The sequence below is a fragment of the Procambarus clarkii genome, chromosome 2, assembly GCF_040958095.1.
Source record: "Procambarus clarkii isolate CNS0578487 chromosome 2, FALCON_Pclarkii_2.0, whole genome shotgun sequence".
NCBI lineage: Eukaryota > Metazoa > Arthropoda > Malacostraca > Decapoda > Cambaridae > Procambarus > Procambarus clarkii.
The window spans coordinates 23,004,185-23,024,918 of record NC_091151.1 but is presented as its reverse complement, the minus strand read 5'-3'; the positions used below and the strand labels follow the sequence as shown (position 1 = coordinate 23,024,918).

General features: G+C 46.6%; 1 protein-coding gene across 1 annotated transcript in view; it reads right to left on the bottom strand.

The window, feature by feature from the left end:
* LOC138365884 (beta-1,4-galactosyltransferase 4-like) overlaps positions 1-20,734 on the bottom strand; it is a 95,552-nt gene that overhangs the window by 11,984 nt on the left and 62,834 nt on the right. The window contains exons 4-5 of the mRNA XM_069326586.1: positions 16,380-16,563; positions 1,103-1,321 (exon numbers count right to left, since the gene is read on the bottom strand). Of these exons, the coding sequence (XP_069182687.1) occupies positions 1,103-1,321; positions 16,380-16,563 (403 nt within the window). The remainder of the gene's footprint in view (positions 1-1,102; positions 1,322-16,379; positions 16,564-20,734) is intronic.

The window sequence follows — 20,734 nt, the reverse complement described above, 5'->3', positions numbered from 1 at the left end:
AGACCACACCCAGACCATCACCACCCCTCACTAAGACGACAAGACCACACCCAGACCACCACCACCCCTCACTAAGATAACAAGACCACACCCAGACCACCACCCTTCACTAAGATAACAAGACCACACCCAGACCACCACCCCTCAGTAAGATAACAAGACCACACACAGACCACCATCCCTCACTAAGATAACAAGACCACACCCAGACCATCACCACCCCTCACTAAGATAACAAGACCACACCCAGACCACCACTCCTCACTAAGATAACAAGACCACACCCAGACCACCACCACCCCTCACTAAGACAAGACCACACCCAGACCACCACCCCTCACTAAGATAACAAGACCACCCCCAGACTATCACCACCCCTCACTAAGATAACAAAACCACACCCAGACCACCACCCCTCACTAAGATAACAAGACCACACCCAGACCACCACCCCTCACTAAGATAACAAGACCACACCCAGACCATCACCACCCCTCACTAAGATAACAAGGCCACACCCAGACCATCACCACCCCTCACTAGGATAACAAGACCCCACACACACACACACCACCACCTGTCGTTAACAAGAGTGAACCATTAAATAAACCACCACCCCCTTACTACCAAGACTAAACTGCAACCGAACTACCACTCATCACTAACAAGACCAGCTCATCCTAACCCTAACACCTTACTACAAAGACAAAAACTAACCAAACTACCTCCCCTTTTGGATAAAATAAGACAACACCCAATTTATATTTCCTCATTAAGAAGTCACGAATGGAACCAATAGACTATCCCTCTCTCATAAAACATGGCCACACTCAAACTACCGCCATTCTCACTACAATTCCCAATCCGAACAGCCCTTACCAATAATAATCAAATTACCGCCCCGTCTCTAACAAGAAAATATACCACCAAACCACCTCCCCTTAACAATACGTGAATACAATCAAACTACCAGCACACACTAACAAGAAAAGCTCTCACCCTAAACCCTAACTACATATAAATAACTGCAATCGACCACATTAGGACAGAAAATGGCACTCACTGATATTTGGAGCCACCTGAACAACGGCCTCTCTCTTACCTCTCTGGATTGGGAGCTGCAGGTCTGTGTTGAATCATCTTGTATCTGACGTAAGGGTTCGGGTATCTCCACACCGTCATATCTGAAGACGTAACCCTATTCCACATATCATCGTCCTCGCATCCCCATCCCCAGTACATGTTGCTCCAGCCATTCACCTTTAATATGTGGCTCTCCATCATGAGACAACCACCTCCGAAATAGCTATAGTAGGGAATCCTGTGGGAGAAATAGAGTGAGCTGACATTTTGGGGCACTGAGATGCCCACTTGGGGAGTGAGAGCGTCGGGGCACTGTGGTGTCCACTTGGGGAGTGAGTGTCGGGGCACTGTGGTGTCCACTTGGGGTGTGAGAGTGTCGGGCACTGTGGTGTCCACTTGGGGAGTGAGAGTGTCGGGCACTGTGGTGTCCACTTGGGGGAGTGAGAGCGTCGGGACACTGTGGTGTCCACTTGGGGAGTGAGAGCGTCGGGGCCCTGTAGTGTCAACTTGGGGAGTGAGTGTCGGGGCACTGTGGTGTCCACTTGGGGGAGTGAGAGTGTCGGGCACTGTGGTGTCCACTTGGAGAGTGAGAGCGTCGGGGGCACTGTGGTGTCCACTTGGAGAGTGAGAGCGTCGGGGGCACTGTGGTGTCCACTTGGGGAGTGAGTGTCGGGGCACTGTGGTGTCCACTTGGAGAGTGAGAGCGTCGGGGCACTGTGGTGTCCACTTGGGGAGTGAGAGCGTCGGGGCACTGTGGTGTCCACTTGGAGAGTGAGAGCGTCGGGGCACTGTGGTGTCCACTTGGGGAGTGAGTGTCGGGGCACTGTGGTGTCCACTTAGGGAGTGAGAGCATCGGGGCACTATGGTGTCCACTTGGAGAGTGAGAGCGTCGGGGCACTGTGGTGTCCACTTGGAGAGTGAGAGCGTCGGGGGCACTGTGGTGTCCACTTGGAGAGTGAGAGCGTCGGGGCACTGTGGTGTCCACTTGGGGAGTGAGAGCGTCGGGGCACTGTGGTGTCCACTTGGAGAGTGAGAGCGTCGGGGGCACTGTGGTGTCCACTTGGAGAGTGTGAGTGTCGGGGCACTGTGGTGTCCACTTGGAGAGTGAGAGCGTCGGGTCACTGTGGTGTCCACTTGGAGAGTGAGAGCGTCGGGGGCACTGCTGTGTCCACTTGGAGAGTGTGAGTGTCGGGGCACTGTGGTGTCCACTTGGAGAGTGAGAGCGTCGGGGCACTGTGGTGTCCACTTGGGGAGTGAGAGCGTCGGGGCACTGTGGTGTCCACTTGGGGAGTGAGAGCGTCGGGGCCCTGTAATGTCCACTTGGAGAGTGAGAGCGTCGGGGCCCTGTAGTGTCCACTTGTAGAGTGAGAGCGTCGGGGCACTGTGGTGTCCACTTGGGGAGTGAGAGCGTCGGGGCACTGTGGTGTCCACTTGGAGAGTGAGAGCGTCGGGGCACTGTGGTGTCCACTTGGAGAGTGAGAGCGTCGGGGCACTGTGGTGTCCACTTGGAGAGTGAGAGCGTCGGGGGCACTACGGTGCCCACTTGGAGAGTGAGAGCGTCGGGGCCCTGTAGTGTCCACTTGGAGAGTGAGAGCGTCGGGGCACTGTGGTGTCCACTTGGGGAGTGAGAGCGTCGGGGCCCTGTGGTGTCCACTTGTGGAGTGAGAGCGCCGGGGCACTATGGTGTCCACTTGGGGAGTGAGAGCGTCGGGGCCCTGTGGTGTCCACTTGTGGAGTGAGAGCGTCGGGGCACTGTGGTGTCCACTTGGAGAGTAAGAGCGTCGGGGCACTATGGTGTCCACTTGGAGAGTAAGAGCGTCGGGGCACTATGGTGTCCACTTGGAGAGTAGGAGCGTCGGGGCACTATGGTGTCCACTTGGAGAGTAAGAGCGTCGGGGCACTATGGTGTCCACTTGGAGAGTAAGAGCGTCGGGGCACTATGGTGTCCACTTGGAGAGTAAGAGCGTCGGGGCACTATGGTGTCCACTTGGAGAGTAAGAGCGTCGGGGCACTATGGTGTCCACTTGGAGAGTCAGAGCGTAGTGGCACTGTAGTGTCCACTTGGGGAGTGAGAGCGTCGTGGCACTGTGGTGTCCACTTGGAGAGTGAGAGCGTCGGGGCACTGTGGTGTCCACTTGAAGAGTGAGAGCGTCGGGGCACTGTGGTGTCCACTTGGGGGAGTGAGAGTGTCGGGGCACTGTGGTGTCCACTTGAAGAGTGAGAGCGTCGGGGCACTGTGGTGTCCACTTGGGGAGTGAGAGTGTCGGGGCACTGTGGTGTCCACTTGAAGAGTGAGAGTGTCGGGGCACTGTGGTGTCCACTTGTCGAGTGAGAGCGTCGGGGCACTGTGGTGTCCACTTGAAGAGTGAGAGCGTCGGGCACTGTGGTGTCCACTTGAAGAGTGAGAGCGTCGGGGCACTGTGGTGTCCACTTGGAGAGTGAGAGCGTCGGGGCACTGTGGTGTCCACTTGAAGAGTGAGAGCGTCGGGGCACTGTGGTGTCCACTTGGGGAGTGAGAGTGTCGGGGCACTGTGGTGTCCACTTGGGGAGTGAGAGCGCCGGGGCACTGTGGTGTCCACTTGAAGAGTGAGAGCGTCGGGGCACTGTGGTGTCCACTTGGAGAGTGAGAGCGTCGGGGCACTGTGGTGTCCACTTGAAGAGTGAGAGCGTCGGGGCACTGTGGTGTCCACTTGGGGGAGTGAGAGTGTCGGGGCACTGTGGTGTCCACTTGAAGAGTGAGAGCGTCGGGGCACTGTGGTGTCCACTTGGGGAGTGAGAGTGTCGGGGCACTGTGGTGTCCACTTGGGGAGTGAGAGCGTCGGGGCACTGTGGTGTCCACTTCGTGAGTGAGAGCGTCGTTTCATTTAGTGCAGTTATGTGTTGGAGGTAAACCTGGAGAATAGTTATTGCTGTGGCAAATTTGGTTTTGTGGGAGAGAATATAAGTTATGTATAATCAACCCCCACATCTGAAAATTATAAAGATAAAGTAAGTAATTATCAAAAGAAGGCACCAAACCAGGAAGGCTATGTAGCACCATCAAATGCGCGAAATAGTCAGATGGCACTAAATATCACCATGGATGCCAATACGAGAACAAAAACGCATAAGGCGAACGATATCAAAAGTATCTGAGTCACCAAGAATTCTATTGAGGGACACGTGACCGCGAGGGGCGGTTGGAAAGCAAGACACACGCTCGTCCTGGAACATTCAGGATATTCAGAACATTCAGAACATCCAGGACATTCAAGAAGGATATGCACGACCGTAAGATGGACAATGCAATTAGGACAATAAGGAGCAGGGCGGCGCTCCATCAAGTGACCATGGGTTAAGTGAGTATAGCCAATACGCAACCTCGCTAGAGCCGTTTACCATCGCCAGTTACGGTGGTAGGAGGACGGCCACGAGGACACACAACATTTAAGAGTATGTAGTTTGTTACCAGTAGCAGACGACCAACAAGCCTGCCAACGGGTAAGGATGGAGGAATGGATAACCGGATAAAAGTCGGAATATGGAACGCCTTTACGATAGATGGGACAAGAGCGGACAGCTTCCTTGACGGCAGCATCCGCACGCTCATTTAAAGAGACACCAATATGGCTGGGAACCCAACAAAACTCAACCGACTTAAATTTACTGTGAACAGTCAATGTTGGATCTCGACAACTACTGGATGAAACGGATTAAAGAACCGAGAGCCATGAGGGCACTGCGAGAGTCAACAACAACTACAAAGGAAGACTGATCACGAGAAAGCAGGAGACGAAGAGCATAGAGAATAGCATTAAGCTCCGCTGTGAAGATGCTAGTCTCCGGAGGTAAGCGACACATATAAGCACGATCAGGGAAAACAAGAGCAGCCAACACCGTCCACAGACTCAGACCCATTGGTGAAGACAGAAACGGAGCGGGAGTGAGAAGCAAAGTGCTCAAGGAAAAGGGGGCGACTGTGGAATGGGGGACTCTCCATGGGGGCAAAGAAGGAACAACACGAGGAGGAACATTAGAAATACGAACAGAAAGAGAAGCCTGTAAGCGAGATAACCGGACAGAAAGAGGAAGGTGGTGAAGAGGAACAGGAGCCACAGGAGGGGTAAAATTTAAAGCACAACAGAGGCGAGAAGAAGGATGTTGCAAGGACCGCGCAAGATAGCGAAGACAGTAGCAATCACGGCGTTCCTGGAGAAACAGGAAGCCAGTGTCAACATACAAGCCGAGGACGGGAGTCGAACGAAAGGCACCAGAACTGAGGCGCAACCCAGTATGGTGCAAAGCATCAAGATGGCGAAGAGTAGAAGGAGAAGCAGACGAGTAAGCAGGGTAACCATAATCGAGCTTAGACAGGACGAGAGAGGAATGTAAAACAAGGAGAGTGCGCCTATCCGCTCCCAAGAAGTATGGGACAATACCCGTAGGAGGGTAAGGGCCTTAGAGCATTCAACACGGAGGTAAGAGAAATGGGGAAACTAAGACAAACGAGTGTCTTAATCACCCTGACAGCAAAGGGTAAGAACATCGACATATAGCGGAGAAGACGCCTGAAGGAAGAGAGGAAAGAAGACCATTGAGGGCAACCAGAAAAAGAGTAGTGCTCAGAACACTACCCTGGGGCACACCTTCGTATTGCTGAAAAGAGGCAGAGAGAGCGGTACCAAGCTGCACCCGAAAGGAACGACGAGAGAGTCTTCGCAGCAAAAGCAGTACGAATATAGACTTCCAAGTTCATCAGGACAGCTGTCGTGCTGCGGCACTTGCTAAAACCAAATTGAGAATGGGAGAGGAGGTGATGGTGCTCCAGGAACCACATCAGACGAACGTTAACCATACGTTCAAAGAGTTTGCAGACAACTTGTAAGAGCAATAGGGCGAAAGTCCTTAGGGGATGTTCCCAGAGACCCTGATTTGCGAACAGGGAGGACAACGGCATCGCGCCAGTCCTCAGGGACTGACCACGACTCCCAGATCCGATTATACAGACTCGGTAAATACTGAGACGTGCACGGAGGGAGATGGTGAAGCATCTCATAATGAATACCATCGGAGCCCGCCGCCTTAGAACGGCAGAGGGCCAAGGCAGAACGAAGCTCAGAGAGAGAGAGAGAGAGAGAGAGAGAGAGAAGGAATCGTTATAGGGAAGTCGAAGATGAGTGCAGAAATCGAAAGGACGAGACTCAAGTACAGGTTTACGAAGAAGGAAAGATTGGGGAAAATGAAGACCAGCCCTACAGAAGAAAAGTGGGAACCCAGTTCGGTAGCGACCTGCAACGGGTCCACCACAAGAGTACCACGTAGGTGAAGGACCGGTGAAACATCGGGAACGAACTTACCCGCTATCTTGCGGACACGCTTCCAGATCTGTGACAGAGGAGTTTCAGACGTAATGGTGGAGACATAAGATGCCCAACAATCACGTTTAGCTGTACGGATGGCCCTACGGGCCACCACACTCGCCTTCCGAAAGAAAAGAAAAGAATTGGCCGTCTGTCGACGGCGGTGTCTCTTCCAGGCTGCACTCTTACAGCGGACAGCCCGAGCACAGTCTGCATTCCACCAGGGAACGCACTTCCGTGGACCCTGAAAGGAAGAGCGAGGAATAGAGCGGAGGGCAGCGTCGAAGACAGTGTCATGAAAAAGGAGAGAGGGAGGGAGAGGCAGAAGGGAGAGGTCAGAGAGAGTTGCACTGAGGGCAAAGAGGTTCCAGTCCACTTTCGCAAACTACCACCTTGGGAAGGAGAGGGGAGAGCGAAAAGAGAAAAAGGAAACAAGGAGGGGTAAATGGTCACTGCCATGGAGGTCATCAAGAACCTGCCACGTGAAATCTAAGTAAAGAGAAGACGAGTAAAGAGAAAGATCAAGACAGGAAAGGGTGCGAGTCCGAGAGTCCAAATGCGTGGGCCCACCAGAATTCCGATGAGACAGGGAAGAAGAGAGGATAAACGGCTCAAGAAGGCGACCCCAGGTGTTCGTCAGAACATCACCCCAAAGGGAATGACGACAATTGAAATCACCCAGCAGGAGGACAGGCTCCGGTAAGAAGTCCAGTAAGTGTTGTCGGAAAATCCGACACCATTTAATATCATACAGACAGATAATAGTTGCTGTGTTGTATAAACAAGTTACCCATAGAAAATGTAACTTGTAGTGGAATTCCCGTCTATAGAAAACGGGATATCATTACCACACACTATTATATTTTCACCACCTATTATGGTGGGAATTATTCTTAAATATATTAGTCTTTGGACTTTACCATCATAAAAACATCTCATATAAATTAACTTAATTATCAATATTAAAGTAGAGTAAATGTGACCCTTCTATCACTTTCTGTCATCTGGACAATGTAAGCCAGGCATCAGTGGTGAGGGAGGGGCAGCCATTGTTTATACTGAGACCAGAGGCGCAGGGAGCAATTCGGCTCCTGTTAATTTTACTTGGACGAAGTGTTATGGAAACCAAAGGTGTACCATCATCAACACGCTGTCAACAAAACAAGTTAAGTGTTCTACCGAAACCCATTTATCTATCATTTGTGGCCATTGATGTCATTAGGTAGGGTGTCCCGGTTAGAACACGAGATCGCCTCATACTAAAGGTAATTAAGCCTAGGTCTGTATGGTTCCATGTACAGTGTTTTCTCTGATATACCTGTCATATACTAGGATTCTGGCTTCACAGCTAGCGCCCTTTTGACAGGTCAAGACGAGGAAGCATGCTTTGTGCATCAGTTACCAGGGTGTTGGAAGCTACCTCAAAGAGGGAAAATGTGGTGTCTACATCCTGGTTATACCTGGTGGACTAAGGCCTGCTGTACAAATAAGATAAGGAACCTCTTCAATGTTCAATAATGTATGTAGTCTAATACTGTAGTTTGATTGGCGACATATATATAAATTTAATAAACCCCCCTAATGTGTAGAGGATCGATTTGTGAGATTATGAGATTATTGCAGAAATACAGTCCACTTATCATCATACAAATTGCTATCGAAGTATATAAATTAACGTAAATATAAATTCTATATAAATTCATATAAATTAAATAAATATAAATCTCACAGGTCGGTTCCCACATTATTTGGTCATCTTTGAACCGGATAACAGATTATTGGTCCTATGAACCCATATTTGGTCATCTTAGTAACGGATGAACCAGTTAACCAGTGGATTCATTAAATAAACTAGTGCAGTGTGATTTAAACAAAGGCCTGCAGTCAAAGACGGCGGCGTTGCCTCAAGAGCGAGTTCACGAGCCCCGCTCAGTTCAGATCAGCCTTAGTCAGCGGTTTCATGCACACCCACAGATTTGGTGGCGTGTTATTCTGTGAAATGACAGCGCTAATATTGAAGCCAGCCAAAGTAGTGGCTGTGGTTTCGCGAGATTGTTCACGGATTTCGTGGTGTTAAATATCGCGAGAGATTATCCACGAATTTTGTGGAGTTTATTTCGCGAGGTCACTAATAATATTTAATATTTCTTGATAATATTAGAAGTTTTATAGAGGCTAATTAAGAGGCTATCATCAATAATTGTGTATATTATTTCTCCAAAACAAAGAATTATTTAATATATATTGCACTAGTGTTCACAATATAATATTTACTAATTGCCAACCCACAACAGGGTAGGATATTACCACTGACTAGTTGAACTATTACCGTTCATCCTAGTCCCATTATTACCATAGTCAGTTGTACTATATTGAACAACCTAGCACCATTAATGAATGGTATAGACCCTATTTTGGGTGTAATTTTTATCAACCCGAGTTGAGTTGTATATATAATAATTTACTTATGATCATCACACCTTTGAGTGATTAATTAGTGTCTCTTCCATCCTAGGGTGATATAGAAGAGCTAACCTAAAGGTACTTCCATGACACTGGTTTATCACTCAAATCATTAGTGTGTATGATTGTATATATATAATGTGTATTAATTTTAAGTGCTAACCTCTAGTGGAGGTAGGATTATCGCCTAGTGAGTGCAGAAATTTTATCCTAGGCTACCATCAGTACTTGCTCACAATTTATGAGCCAGTGGTGCCCAATTAACAAGTCACACAACATAGACTATTGTGATACCCAATTCAACACCTGTAACAGGTGTAGAAGAGGTAGGCACCATGCAGCACTGTGCAAATATACGAAATTAACGTATTCAAGACCCAAGGTGGAAGATAGCATTCCCACCACAGTACAGTACTGCAAGGTGCAACAAACAAAGAGTGTCCAATCGGCAAAGTCTAAAGGTAATACGACTTTGCCTACTGCCCAAATTACCATCCTGAATAAGAGGGCCAAGGTCCATACCCGTGGGTTGTTTGACCAAGGATCCCATAGAACATATGTCACTAAAAAGTTGGCAGATGAACTACAATTAAAGCCTGTAGCCCAGATGTCATTCAATATCTCAGGGTTTGTAACAGATGCAGGACCTCAAGTCTACCAGGTGGTACAACCATCAGTACGCTTAGGCAGGTACGTCTGTCGAGTACAAGCCATTGTGGTGGACAAAATACCAGTAGACTTACAAGTTCAAGGTCTGAGAGCTACAGCCAAATTCCTGAAAAATAGAGGAATAAAATTGGCAGATAACATTATGTCTGATCACCTCACCGACTTCGGTCTCCTTGTAGGGGCAGACTATTGCCATCGATTCATCGGTAGCCCCTACTAAATATCAGGGCATAACCATGTTAAACTCTGCAGGAGGTAAATTACTCTCAGGCCCAGTATCAAGCCTGAGGAGACCTATGACTGCAGATAAACAATACCAATAGAAATCTAAATTTGTCAGCTGATTATATTTCTCCAGTAGCATTATACTAAGGAGATTACAGCTGACTATACCAACAGAAGTTGATGTTAGTATCATCATTTAAAGCTGGAGATGAGTTCATGAGGCCTCAGTGGCAAATCAGTGAACAGTAGCCTAAACAGCTACAAGTCACTGCGACCAATGTCACTGAACCCACTGCAGTCTCAGAACCATACTTTACTTCAATGATGAGCTATTCAATCTTCTGAATCAATTAACTAAATTAAACCCCAATAAATTTGATGACTGATTTGATACATTTATTATTTAATCAAGATGTATTCCATGGGCCTCAGTGTTTATATATCAGTGACCAGTTACCTGAACAAACTTCAAGTTATATCTAATGTCACTGATGTCACTGCAGTCCCTGAATCATACTTGACTGTAGTACTTGATCACATCCAGTCTTCTGGGTTAAATAATATGTATTTAGGCTTGAATATTAGCCTTTCAAGAGTTGACAGGGAAATGAAATCGCATTAGACTTCTAACCCCTGCAACTCTAGTACAGGACATCCGTCCTGTATGAACAGACGCACAAATGTGTGATTACTAACTACTAACATCAAATTAATCTAATAATTCGAAGGAGGAGTATCGGTGTTCGTCTGTTCTAATTAGGACTTCGACCCGTGAGCAGCCCCTGGGGAATTATGTCGGAAAATCCGACACCATTTAATATCATACAGACAGATAATAGTTGCTGTGTTGTATAAACAAGTTACCCATAGAAAATGTAACTTGTAGTGGAATTCCCGTCTATAGAAAACAGGATATCATTACCACACACTATTATATATTCACCGCCTATTATGGTGGGAATTATTCTTAAATATATTAGTCTTTGGACTTTTCCATCATAAAAACATCTCATATAAATTAACTTAATTATCAATATTAAAGTAGAGTAAATGTGACCCTTCTATCACTTTCTGTCATCTGGACAATGTAAGCCAGGTGTCAGTGGTGAGGGAGGGGCAGCCATTGTTTATACTGAGACCAGAGGCGCAGGGAGCAATTCGGCTCCTGTTAAATTTACTTGGACGAAGTGTTATGGAAACCAAAGGTGTACCATCATCAACACCCTGTCAACAAAACAAGTTAAGTGTTCTACCAAAACCCATTTATCTATCATTTGTGGCCATTGATGTCATTAGGTAGGGTGTCCCGGTTAGAACACGAGATCGCCTCATACTAAAGGTAATTAAGCCTAGGTCTGTATGGTTCCATGTACAGTGTTTTCTCTGATATACCTGTCATATACTAGGATTCTGGCTTCACAGCTAGCGCCCTTTTGACAGGTCAAGACAAGGAAGCATGCTTTGTGCATCAGTTACTAGGGTGTTGGAAGCTACCTCAAAGAGGGAAAATGTGGTGTCTACATCCTGGTTATACCTGGTGGACTAAGGCCTGCTGTACAAATAAGATAAGGAACCTCTTCAATGTTTAATAATGTATGTAGTCTAATACTGTAGTTTGATTGGCGGCATATATATAAATTTAATAAACCCCCCTAATGTGTAGAGGATCGATTTGTGAGATTATGAGATTATTGCAGAAATACAGTCCACTTATCATCATACAAATTGCTATCGAAGTATATAAATTAACGTAAATATAAATTCTATATAAATTCATATAAATTAAATAAATATAAATCTCACAGGTCGGTTCCCACAAGTGTTTCAGATCAGGAAGAGAAAGCGGGACACTCTTGGGGAAATTAATGGAACAAACAGTGCACCATTTCCCCACAAAGATACGAGCAGCAGAACAATGGAGAGGCGAAGGAAAAAGTAAGGAGACAAAGGGAACATCAGAGCGAATCAAGAGAGCAGAAGAGTTAGGAGCCCCAGCAACAGCTGGAGGGGGGGGGGGGGGGAAGGGGAGAGAAAGGAATAGCCACGAAAGCAACCAGGACGAGCACCAAGCATCGGCTCCTGGAGACAGACACAAAGGAGCGAAAACCGCGAAATTAGAAGATGGGGTTCAAGGTAATTGGCGTAATAACCCCGAACGTTCCATTGAAGAATAGACATCGACGAGAAGAGAAAGGACAACAACAGAGAACAAGGAAGAAACAAAGGTGAAAGAGCAACATAGCACGTTAAAGAAGATCAAAGTCGGGATCTGGGTCAGCAAAGTCAGGGTTAGGGGGCATGGGTAAACTGAGCAAAGACGGAGGGAAGGAAGCAGGAGAACAGACCAGAGATGGACAGGCGGGGTCCAGAGGAGGAGGAGGACGAGGAGGAGGCAACCGAGAGGAGCAGTCAAGAACAGCAGCAGGAAGAGGGGGAGTAGAAAGAGGGGAGCGCACCTCAGCAAGGGCAGCAACTGAGAGGGAAGCGGGGGCCAAAGAAACCTCCATAGTAGGAACAGGGGGTGCAACCACCGAAATGGAAGGGGAAAGGGCGATAGAGTCAGAAGTAGGGGCCAAGGAAGAAAGCGAAGCCTGCTTACCTGCCGGGGAGGAGAAATGAGAGGAGCCAGACTTATGCTTCTGACTTAAAGAGACAGGTGTTCCAGCAACTACGTACTGGGCAATAGATTCCAGTGTCTCAACAGGAGAAGCTGAACGAGAGCACACACGACGGCCGGTAGGAGAGCGATGGACATCAGCCCACACTGACAGGCAGAGACATTAGATGGAGTAGAAGGATGGGAAGGAGGATCGGAGGGAGACGAGGAAGAAGACACAGGAGACATGACAGACCGGGCAGAAAGAAGGGGAACCCCAGACAGAGAACCAGGAGGGGGACCCTTCAGGACAGAACTCAAAGGAACAGAGGAGGCGGCAGTGGGCGTATCAGGGCCCAAGGCCCGGAAACGGTGTGGGCCTGAGGAAGGTGGGAAGGACGAGGAGAGGAAGAGCGCAACACGCGAGCATAAGAGATATTAGCATAAGGCGGGAGCCGGCAATCCTGGCGCCTCCCCTCAGGAAAAGATAAACGCTCCCGGTGCTTCAAGTTGAAGACGGCTGCCTCAAGCTTGTAATGGATACAGGCACGGGAGAAGGTAGGGTGGGCCTCACTGCAGTTGAGGCAGCGAGCCTGGGGAGAAGTGCACTCCGACTTAGAGTGACCTTCGCCCCCACACAAAGGACAGAGAGAGACAGTCCCAGAGCAGCGGAGGGCACCATGCCCAAACCTCCAGCACTTGTTACAAAGCCTAGGAAAAGGAATGTACACCTGGACAGAGCACCTGGCACCAGCAAGAATGACAGAGGATGGAAGAGTTCTACCATCAAAGGTAATCTTCACAACCCGAATGCGTTGACGGCGACCACCACGAGGGGGACGAGTAAATGAGTCTACCTGGAGAACAGAATGGCCTTCAGCATCAAGGATATGCCGAATATCATCGTGACAGTCCTGCAGATTCCGAACACCGGTCGCAACATGGTGTGGGAGGAGAATAGTGCCAACACTGGCATTCAACCGAGCGTTGTTTGAGACCCGAACAGGGATCTCGCCAAGGCAGGATAAGGCAGCCAAGCGGGACGCTGCATCCTGAGGAGCAGCAGCAACGACACGTGTACCAAGACGAGTGGGGTTGAAGGTAACAGAGGCATCCACGGAATCAACAAGATGTCGATGGAGGGAGAAATCATCAGGAGGCGCAGAATCAAGAGAGAGGAGATCAAAGTAATTGGCCCATGAAGCGGGACCAAACAAGGCCTGATACGCATCAGTACTGGAAGGAATCGAACGAGTGCGGCCGTGGCACGGACGGCGTTGAGAACCCCCAGAGAGAGAGGGGTTAAAAGTCGCAATAGTCACAACGAGAGACTTAGCCGCACCAGGGGACGAATTGGTCACCACTGGGGACTTGAGGCTCGACCCAACCACAGAGGAGGGAGGGGAGCTGGGGGAAGAAGTCAGGAGGGTAAAAGGAGGAGCAAGGTCGTGGCCCAACGCAGCGGGAGCTACAGAGCCTGGTCTTCCAATACAGGCCGAATCGGGGATTTGGTCGCCCACCCCACGAGCTATAGAGGGTACAACAGACACATTCAACGACATACAGATAAAGAGAGACAAATTCATTCACGAATGTGCCCCAATACCCACCATGGAGCCGCAATTAGAGGCAGGACACCTAACAGTAAGCTATCGCTGATCATGCTGGGGCCCCCTAGGGGTGCGTCGCGAGTATACGCCCCACAAATGCCACCTTAAGAACCGTCAGTCTGTCGAGATCGGGTTCAGCGACGAAAAGGGTATTGACAATAAAAGGTTCCCCTCGCTCGAGACATTGGGTAGTACAGTTCTACGGGTGCAAGAGTATGCCTCCTCAAGCACCTGGGCGTCAAAATAGAAGAAGTCCAAAGGAATAACCAAAACAAGCAAAAGGTCGGCAGGAAACGACAAGCAGATAAGAGAAGAGGGGGAGAAAAACGAAACATAAGGAAAAGGAAAAGCGATCTGGCACAATTAAAGAGAGCAGCAGGAGCGCAAGGCCAGAAAAGGACAGAGGACTGTCCCACGGAGCATCACACTCCGGCAGCCGTCCACCAAGCCCCCCTCACAGCGCCAACTAGCCAGATGGGGAGGGGGTGAAAATTATAAAACTTCGACGTTTCTGTCCATCCCGGACCATTTTCAAGTCGGAGAATGACTTTAGTCCTGTACAACCCGAAATGTCGTAGTTTCTTGATTTTTAGATTTGTGGGTTAGTTATGAACTCCTTAGCCACATTATTATAAAAATATAAGGTATTATAAAATTATTTATTATAAAAGTATTATGAAAAGTTATACTAAACCATCGTGCTTAGTGATAACAAATCTTTATACATTTTCTCCATGTAATAATTTCTATCATACTCTGATAGATCTCGAGTTGCTATTGATTATTTTCCTATACTTTCTTCCTCAATTGATGAGGTCTCCAAGTTTCTCTTCTGTCGCCAGATCTACCTTTTATTCTACCACAGATCTTTCAATATTATTAGTTCTGTTTATTTTTATGTTATTTGATGACATTTGCACTCTTGCTTACGTTTCAATTGTAATCCTTCCCTTGCAGCCCACACTAAACCTTCACTCATATGGCATGTACTCTTATTTACTCTATTTATTTATGCTCTTATTTACTCACATTTTATTCGTATATAAATATTCTTTACCTGTTTTCTGGAACAAATCTTTTATCAATATCAAAATTACATTTAATATGTCCTTGAAGATAACACTACAACACATGAAAGACTGCCTCAACACTGGAGACTGTTATAAAATGTAAATAAACATTTTCCTTTGTAATTACACTGCTCTACGAAAGTCTAATTAGCTTTTGTTTATAGCATGTGTCTCAAATCTAGTACTGCTCCTTTTTCACAAAAACGCTTCATTTATTCAACTTACACAAAAACTGTTCTCCTAATTATTTGAACAGACATGCCAGGGTTGAGTCTTAAGCCTACAAAACATAGTTACATTACTTCTGTAGATACTTCTATGGCATCAGTTCTTAGGAACTTGCTATTTTAGTTCTCCTTTACACATATGTGATCATAATACTCACACTTCCGTCTCTATTAGCGGTAACCTTGAAGCAGTCACTCAAGGTACTCAGCACTCTACTTGTTTCCGTTCGAAACCTTTGTCGTTGTATTGGCAACGACATAACTTTGCCGTTGTGGTGGCAACAACAAAACTTTGCCGTTGTGGTGGCAACAACAAAACTTTGCCGTTGTGGTGGCAACAACAAAACTATGCCGTTGTGGTGGCAACAACAAAACTTTGCCGTTGTGGTGGCAACAACAAAACTTTGCCGTTCTGGTGGCAACAACAAAACTTTGCCGTTGTGGTGGCAACGACAAAATTTTACGGTTGTAGTGGCAACAACAAAACTTTGCCGTTGTGGTGGCAACAACAAAACTTTGCCGTTGTGGTGGCAACAACAAAACTTTGCCGTTGTGGTGGCAACGACAAAACTTTGCCGTTGTAGTGGCAACAACAAAACTTTGCCGTTGTGGTGGCAACAACAAAACTTTGCCGTTGTGGTGGCAACAACAAAACTTTGGCATTGTGGTGGCAACAACAAAACTTTGCCATTGTGGTGGCAACAACAAAACTTTGCCGTTGTGGTGGCAACGACAAAACTTTGCCGTTGTGGTGGCAACGACAAAACTTTGCCGTTGTGGTGGCAACAACAAAACTTTGCCATTGTGGTGGCAACAACATAACTTTGCCGTTGTGGTGGCAACGACAAAACTTTGAAATGAGAACTAAATATTATCCCCATCAGTTTTGACTTCAAATTATTTAACAGTCGTCTGTGGAGTCTTATTCTTCCCTTCCAAAAGTTATACATTATTGAGTTAATAATGTTTCCTCTGATATTACCAGATAAAAACACAAATATGACTATTAGCACATGTCTAACATTTGATGCGAACAGTCAACATTTGACTATTAGCACAAGAAGACACGAGCATCAAATGCAGGTGTCTTTTCTCACCTATATTTGAATGTTGAGAGAGCAACAGCCAGGTGTCTTGGCTGAGGTGAACAGTGATAGAGGTGGAAGTCATTTTCAGGCAGCAGATCAACGTCGTGAAAGGCGTAGCAGTCCCACGGACCCTCCTTGCGGGCCTCCTTGAAGCCCACGTTCAGTAAACTGGCGCGATTGAAGGGTGCCGACCCTGTTAGAGCAGAGATGTGATACATAAATGTATTGTCAACGTAATACGGGAACATTACCATTACTTGTAACATGTTGGTTTGTCTGTGTAGAACGAATACATTGACAGGAAAATAAGAGTTGTAGTTAGGGAAATAAAATCAATAAACTAACAGACTTTAGAAAATATGAAAACAAAATTAGGTGAATATGAATATAAAATAGCACGTAAACTAATGACTCCTGCACTTGTTTATTAAATTCCGGAACTCTGATCGATTCAAATGATTTCAAACATATGTATGACAACTTGGATAAATAGCAACTGGCGAGTCAACAGCAGTTGCACACATCATGCCCTTAACTCAAGACTGGAACTTTAGGCCAGAAGTTACCAGGCTTAGAGAGCTTAAAACATCTAATAGCATGCTAAGACATAGAACGTCTACTCTCCAGCAGGATACCCGGAGAGTAGACGATAAATGAGGAGCTAGAACCATGGCAAAGGAGTGCCAGCCAATAATCAGGAAGGCAGCGGTTAATATGATAGACCATTTCTTTGTTTTACAGGATGAGAACTTGAATGAAAACTATGAGAACATTAGTGGGAACGTGTAAGCAGGACAGCTGCTCATTACTACAACAAAACAAAAGGAACAGAGAGGAATTTGATTGTTCTGGGATTTAAAAGTAGAAATTTGGGAAGGATTTAGTCTAGGAATACAAGAAAAAAAGTTAGTGTATGTCTTCCAGGGACCATGGAGTCTAGTCAGTGGATGTATTGATCAACATATTGTCAGGCAGCAACATCAGGCCTATCACCCGCCTCTCAGAACCTGGACACGATACTTACCGTGGTAGAAGCTAGAAGCTGTTGGGTAAAAGAAGCTACTTGTAATAAAGTAGTACCAGATATAATTAGGTATTATGGAGTGGGACCAGTCATGTGGCTGGAGTCGACAGTCAGGTGTGACTGATGTAGTGAACGCCTTGTATAAACCGAGAGTGGTCCAACTTGCTCACATTTATCAGCCACAAATGATAAAGCTCAGATGTTTGAGAGCCACAGACATCAACAAAATTTACACTTACGTTTTTATTGTTATATACAGTTTTTTTACAAAAATTGTATTTAAATTTAAAAATCTGCACATTGAATGCCATAATATATATATTCATGCAAGCAGTTTTTAAACTTAATTTGTGTTAGTTTCAGCAATCAGAGAGACAAATATTTAACAAAAAAGTAGAGCAGAAAATTGAAATATTTTAAGATTAATTTTGTAAGTAAGAAATTTAATTATTAAAATTATATTTTTTTGACAAAAATACAATGCTACACATATCAAGCAATTTAAGACGCTGTTTAGTGCTAGTATTGGTCTTTTATGTCTTCATCTTGCATATAAGTCGTTCCCAATCTGGCTGATATGTTGTCAGAGCGAATTAGCTTCGTCAGGTGTTGGTTTGTAAGGACAGCACGATGCTTCCCCTTCACAAACCTCATTACAGAACAAACTCTTCCTCCGACTATGGCTGAAAATTTGAGTTTTCCTTTTCATATTTTCGTATTTTACAATTTGTAAGATATTTTCCTTCACAAAGTTTTCAAATACACTAAAAATTAGATTTAATATGAAGTGTACAAGCTAGGCCCGCACTTATTCTATTCTCCCTTCCCTAAGTATCCCAGCTGTTTATATAGCCATACGTTTCTTGCTCTGGATTCAGGACGACATTTCTAGAATATTTGAATTCACTAGAATTGCTCACGAACGGCATATTAAAGGTCAAATGGTGGCATGTGGCTCCCGAGCCGCGGTATGGCCACCTCTGAAATAAACTAACGTCACGAAAAGTATTGTATGAATAATACAATATCATTCATGCACATCTGGGGCTCGTTGCTTGATAAGAACCAGGGAACATGCAGACAGAACAATGGGTTCCTCCTAGAAGTCAAAGAAAAAATAAAGTACAACAGGCAACATGTCAACCAGAGGCCGCCCTTCTACCACACTGTAGAAGGAAAGACATGCAGACAGGATTTCAGTAGAGACACAAGGAACTACAGGATTCAGGGTAACAAGTCGACTGGAAGGACGTGGAAATTGGTGGAATGGACATTTCTGCCACAATTAAAACAACAGCACAAGAAGAGACCAGTCTTGGAACAGGAATGGAGGCGACACACCTCCGAACCTCAACTGTACACAAACTCAGAGGTGACCCTCCAACTTGCATCCAACCTAAAAGTGACCCTCCAGCCTGAGGCAAACCTAGAGGTGACCAACCTGCGGCAAACCCAGAGGTGATGCTCCAACCTGCGGCAAACCTAAAGGTGAACAACCTGCGGCAAACCCAGAGGTGATGCTCCAACCTGCGGCAAACCTAGAGGTGACCAACCTGCGGCAAACCCAGAGGTGACGCTTCAACCTGCGGCAAACCCAGAGGTGACGCTCCAACCTGCGGCAAACCCAGAGGTGACGCTCTAACCTGCGGCAAACCCAGAGGTGACGCTCCAACCTGCGGCAAACGGAAGCAAGTCTTATTATCCTCCTGGACAACAACTATGTTGGCGGTCCAGTTCCAGTTGAAAACAGGAAGAGAGGAGGAATATTCTCAGCGGCACCAAGAGATAGCTTCATGATCCACATTACTATGTTTCCTCCTCAATATTTCTTAGCAAGAGTTCTTAAAGACTATCATCCCTCCAGAGGGTCTTGGTAGGACGGCCGGATCTGAATGGTTGGAGGGCTCCAACGAGGCCGGTAGATATAACCCTCTCAGCGATCCTCTCTCCACTACTGAAACTATTGCTTGAGAGACTGTACGACCCTACATATTTTCTTCGTAAAATTGCTGACTTTAACCAACCATATCAGGAAGGAGCCAACCTTTTCTCTCTAGATGTCTCGGCCTTGTACCCAAGCACACCTCAAGTGGCAGGAATCCGTTAAGTAACAGCTTTCTTTGAGGAACACAAAAGGAGAAATTGCAGACGACCTACCAGACGCCGGAGTAAGACGTTTCCCCTGGGAGGGTGCTAGTGGGACGGTGCTTGCGCCATGTCTTAGACTGTAACCTAAAGGACACGCTCCTGTGTTCTGACAATAGCTTACCGACAGATTAAAGGAACAGCGATTGGAGTGTGTGTGAGGTAGAGGTCAATATTTTTCACACATAGGCTAATGGTTTCCGCCCAGATTGGGGTTTTACAGTCGAATCTATCCCCAAGGAGCTACCCTTCCTCGACACCTGTGTATAACTTGAATGAGAAAGAGACTAAACTAAAATGGTTTAAAAAGATTCTAACCTGCATTCTTATCTCTTGCATACTTCCTGTCATCCAGCATCCTTAAAGAGATCTCTCGCCTATTCGTTAGTTATCCGAATAAAACGGATAACGAGTGTTAACAGCGAACTCAAGAAGGATTGTTATATAATTTGGTCGTGTTTCCCGAACAGAGAGGATTCTACCGGAAGAGGCACACAAACTTTCTACACTACAGAAGCGCGACCTTCTGAGGACCGGACGACAGCAGGTTCCCCTCTCCAGGATGGTGCTCCCTTCAACGTGTATTCCTACAGCATCAAGAATCTTCAGGGAGGAGATAACCAAACTTTGGCAATGGATGGAGGGCCCCCTTTAAGGAGCACACAGCTTGGCAACATTTCCCTTCGGATTCCCCCTCTGATATCCTGGAAAATGGGAGCCTCTTTACAGGATATAAGGGTAAGGCCCGTTTCCCTGCTCACCCACAGTTGAAAGGGGGAGAACATGAATAGGAGCCAAATCTATTATAACCTAACCTAACCTGGGATCTCTTTGGTTTTGACTAACACATGTGATTTCTGGAGCTTCTAACAATTAGAAGCTACAGAAATTACATGCATTACAGTCAACCTCGTTATTCAAGCTCGTTCTGACAGTTCCTGCGACGGCACAGGAACCAACTGTATTGGCGTTTGTCTTTCCATTGGAGGATTTCGGTGCCGTGGAGAGGAGAGACCTGCTGCATGGGTAACAGCTTCTCCACCGTATCAACCTACCCTGGATTTGCGCCTTGGAGAGGCTACTCCAGACCGACAACCAGAGCGCAACTCCATAGTCTCCTGAGACTGATAGATGCCTACTTACTTACTTAACAATTAGGAGTGACTTCGACGTCGACCAAGCTCACGAGGCTCGT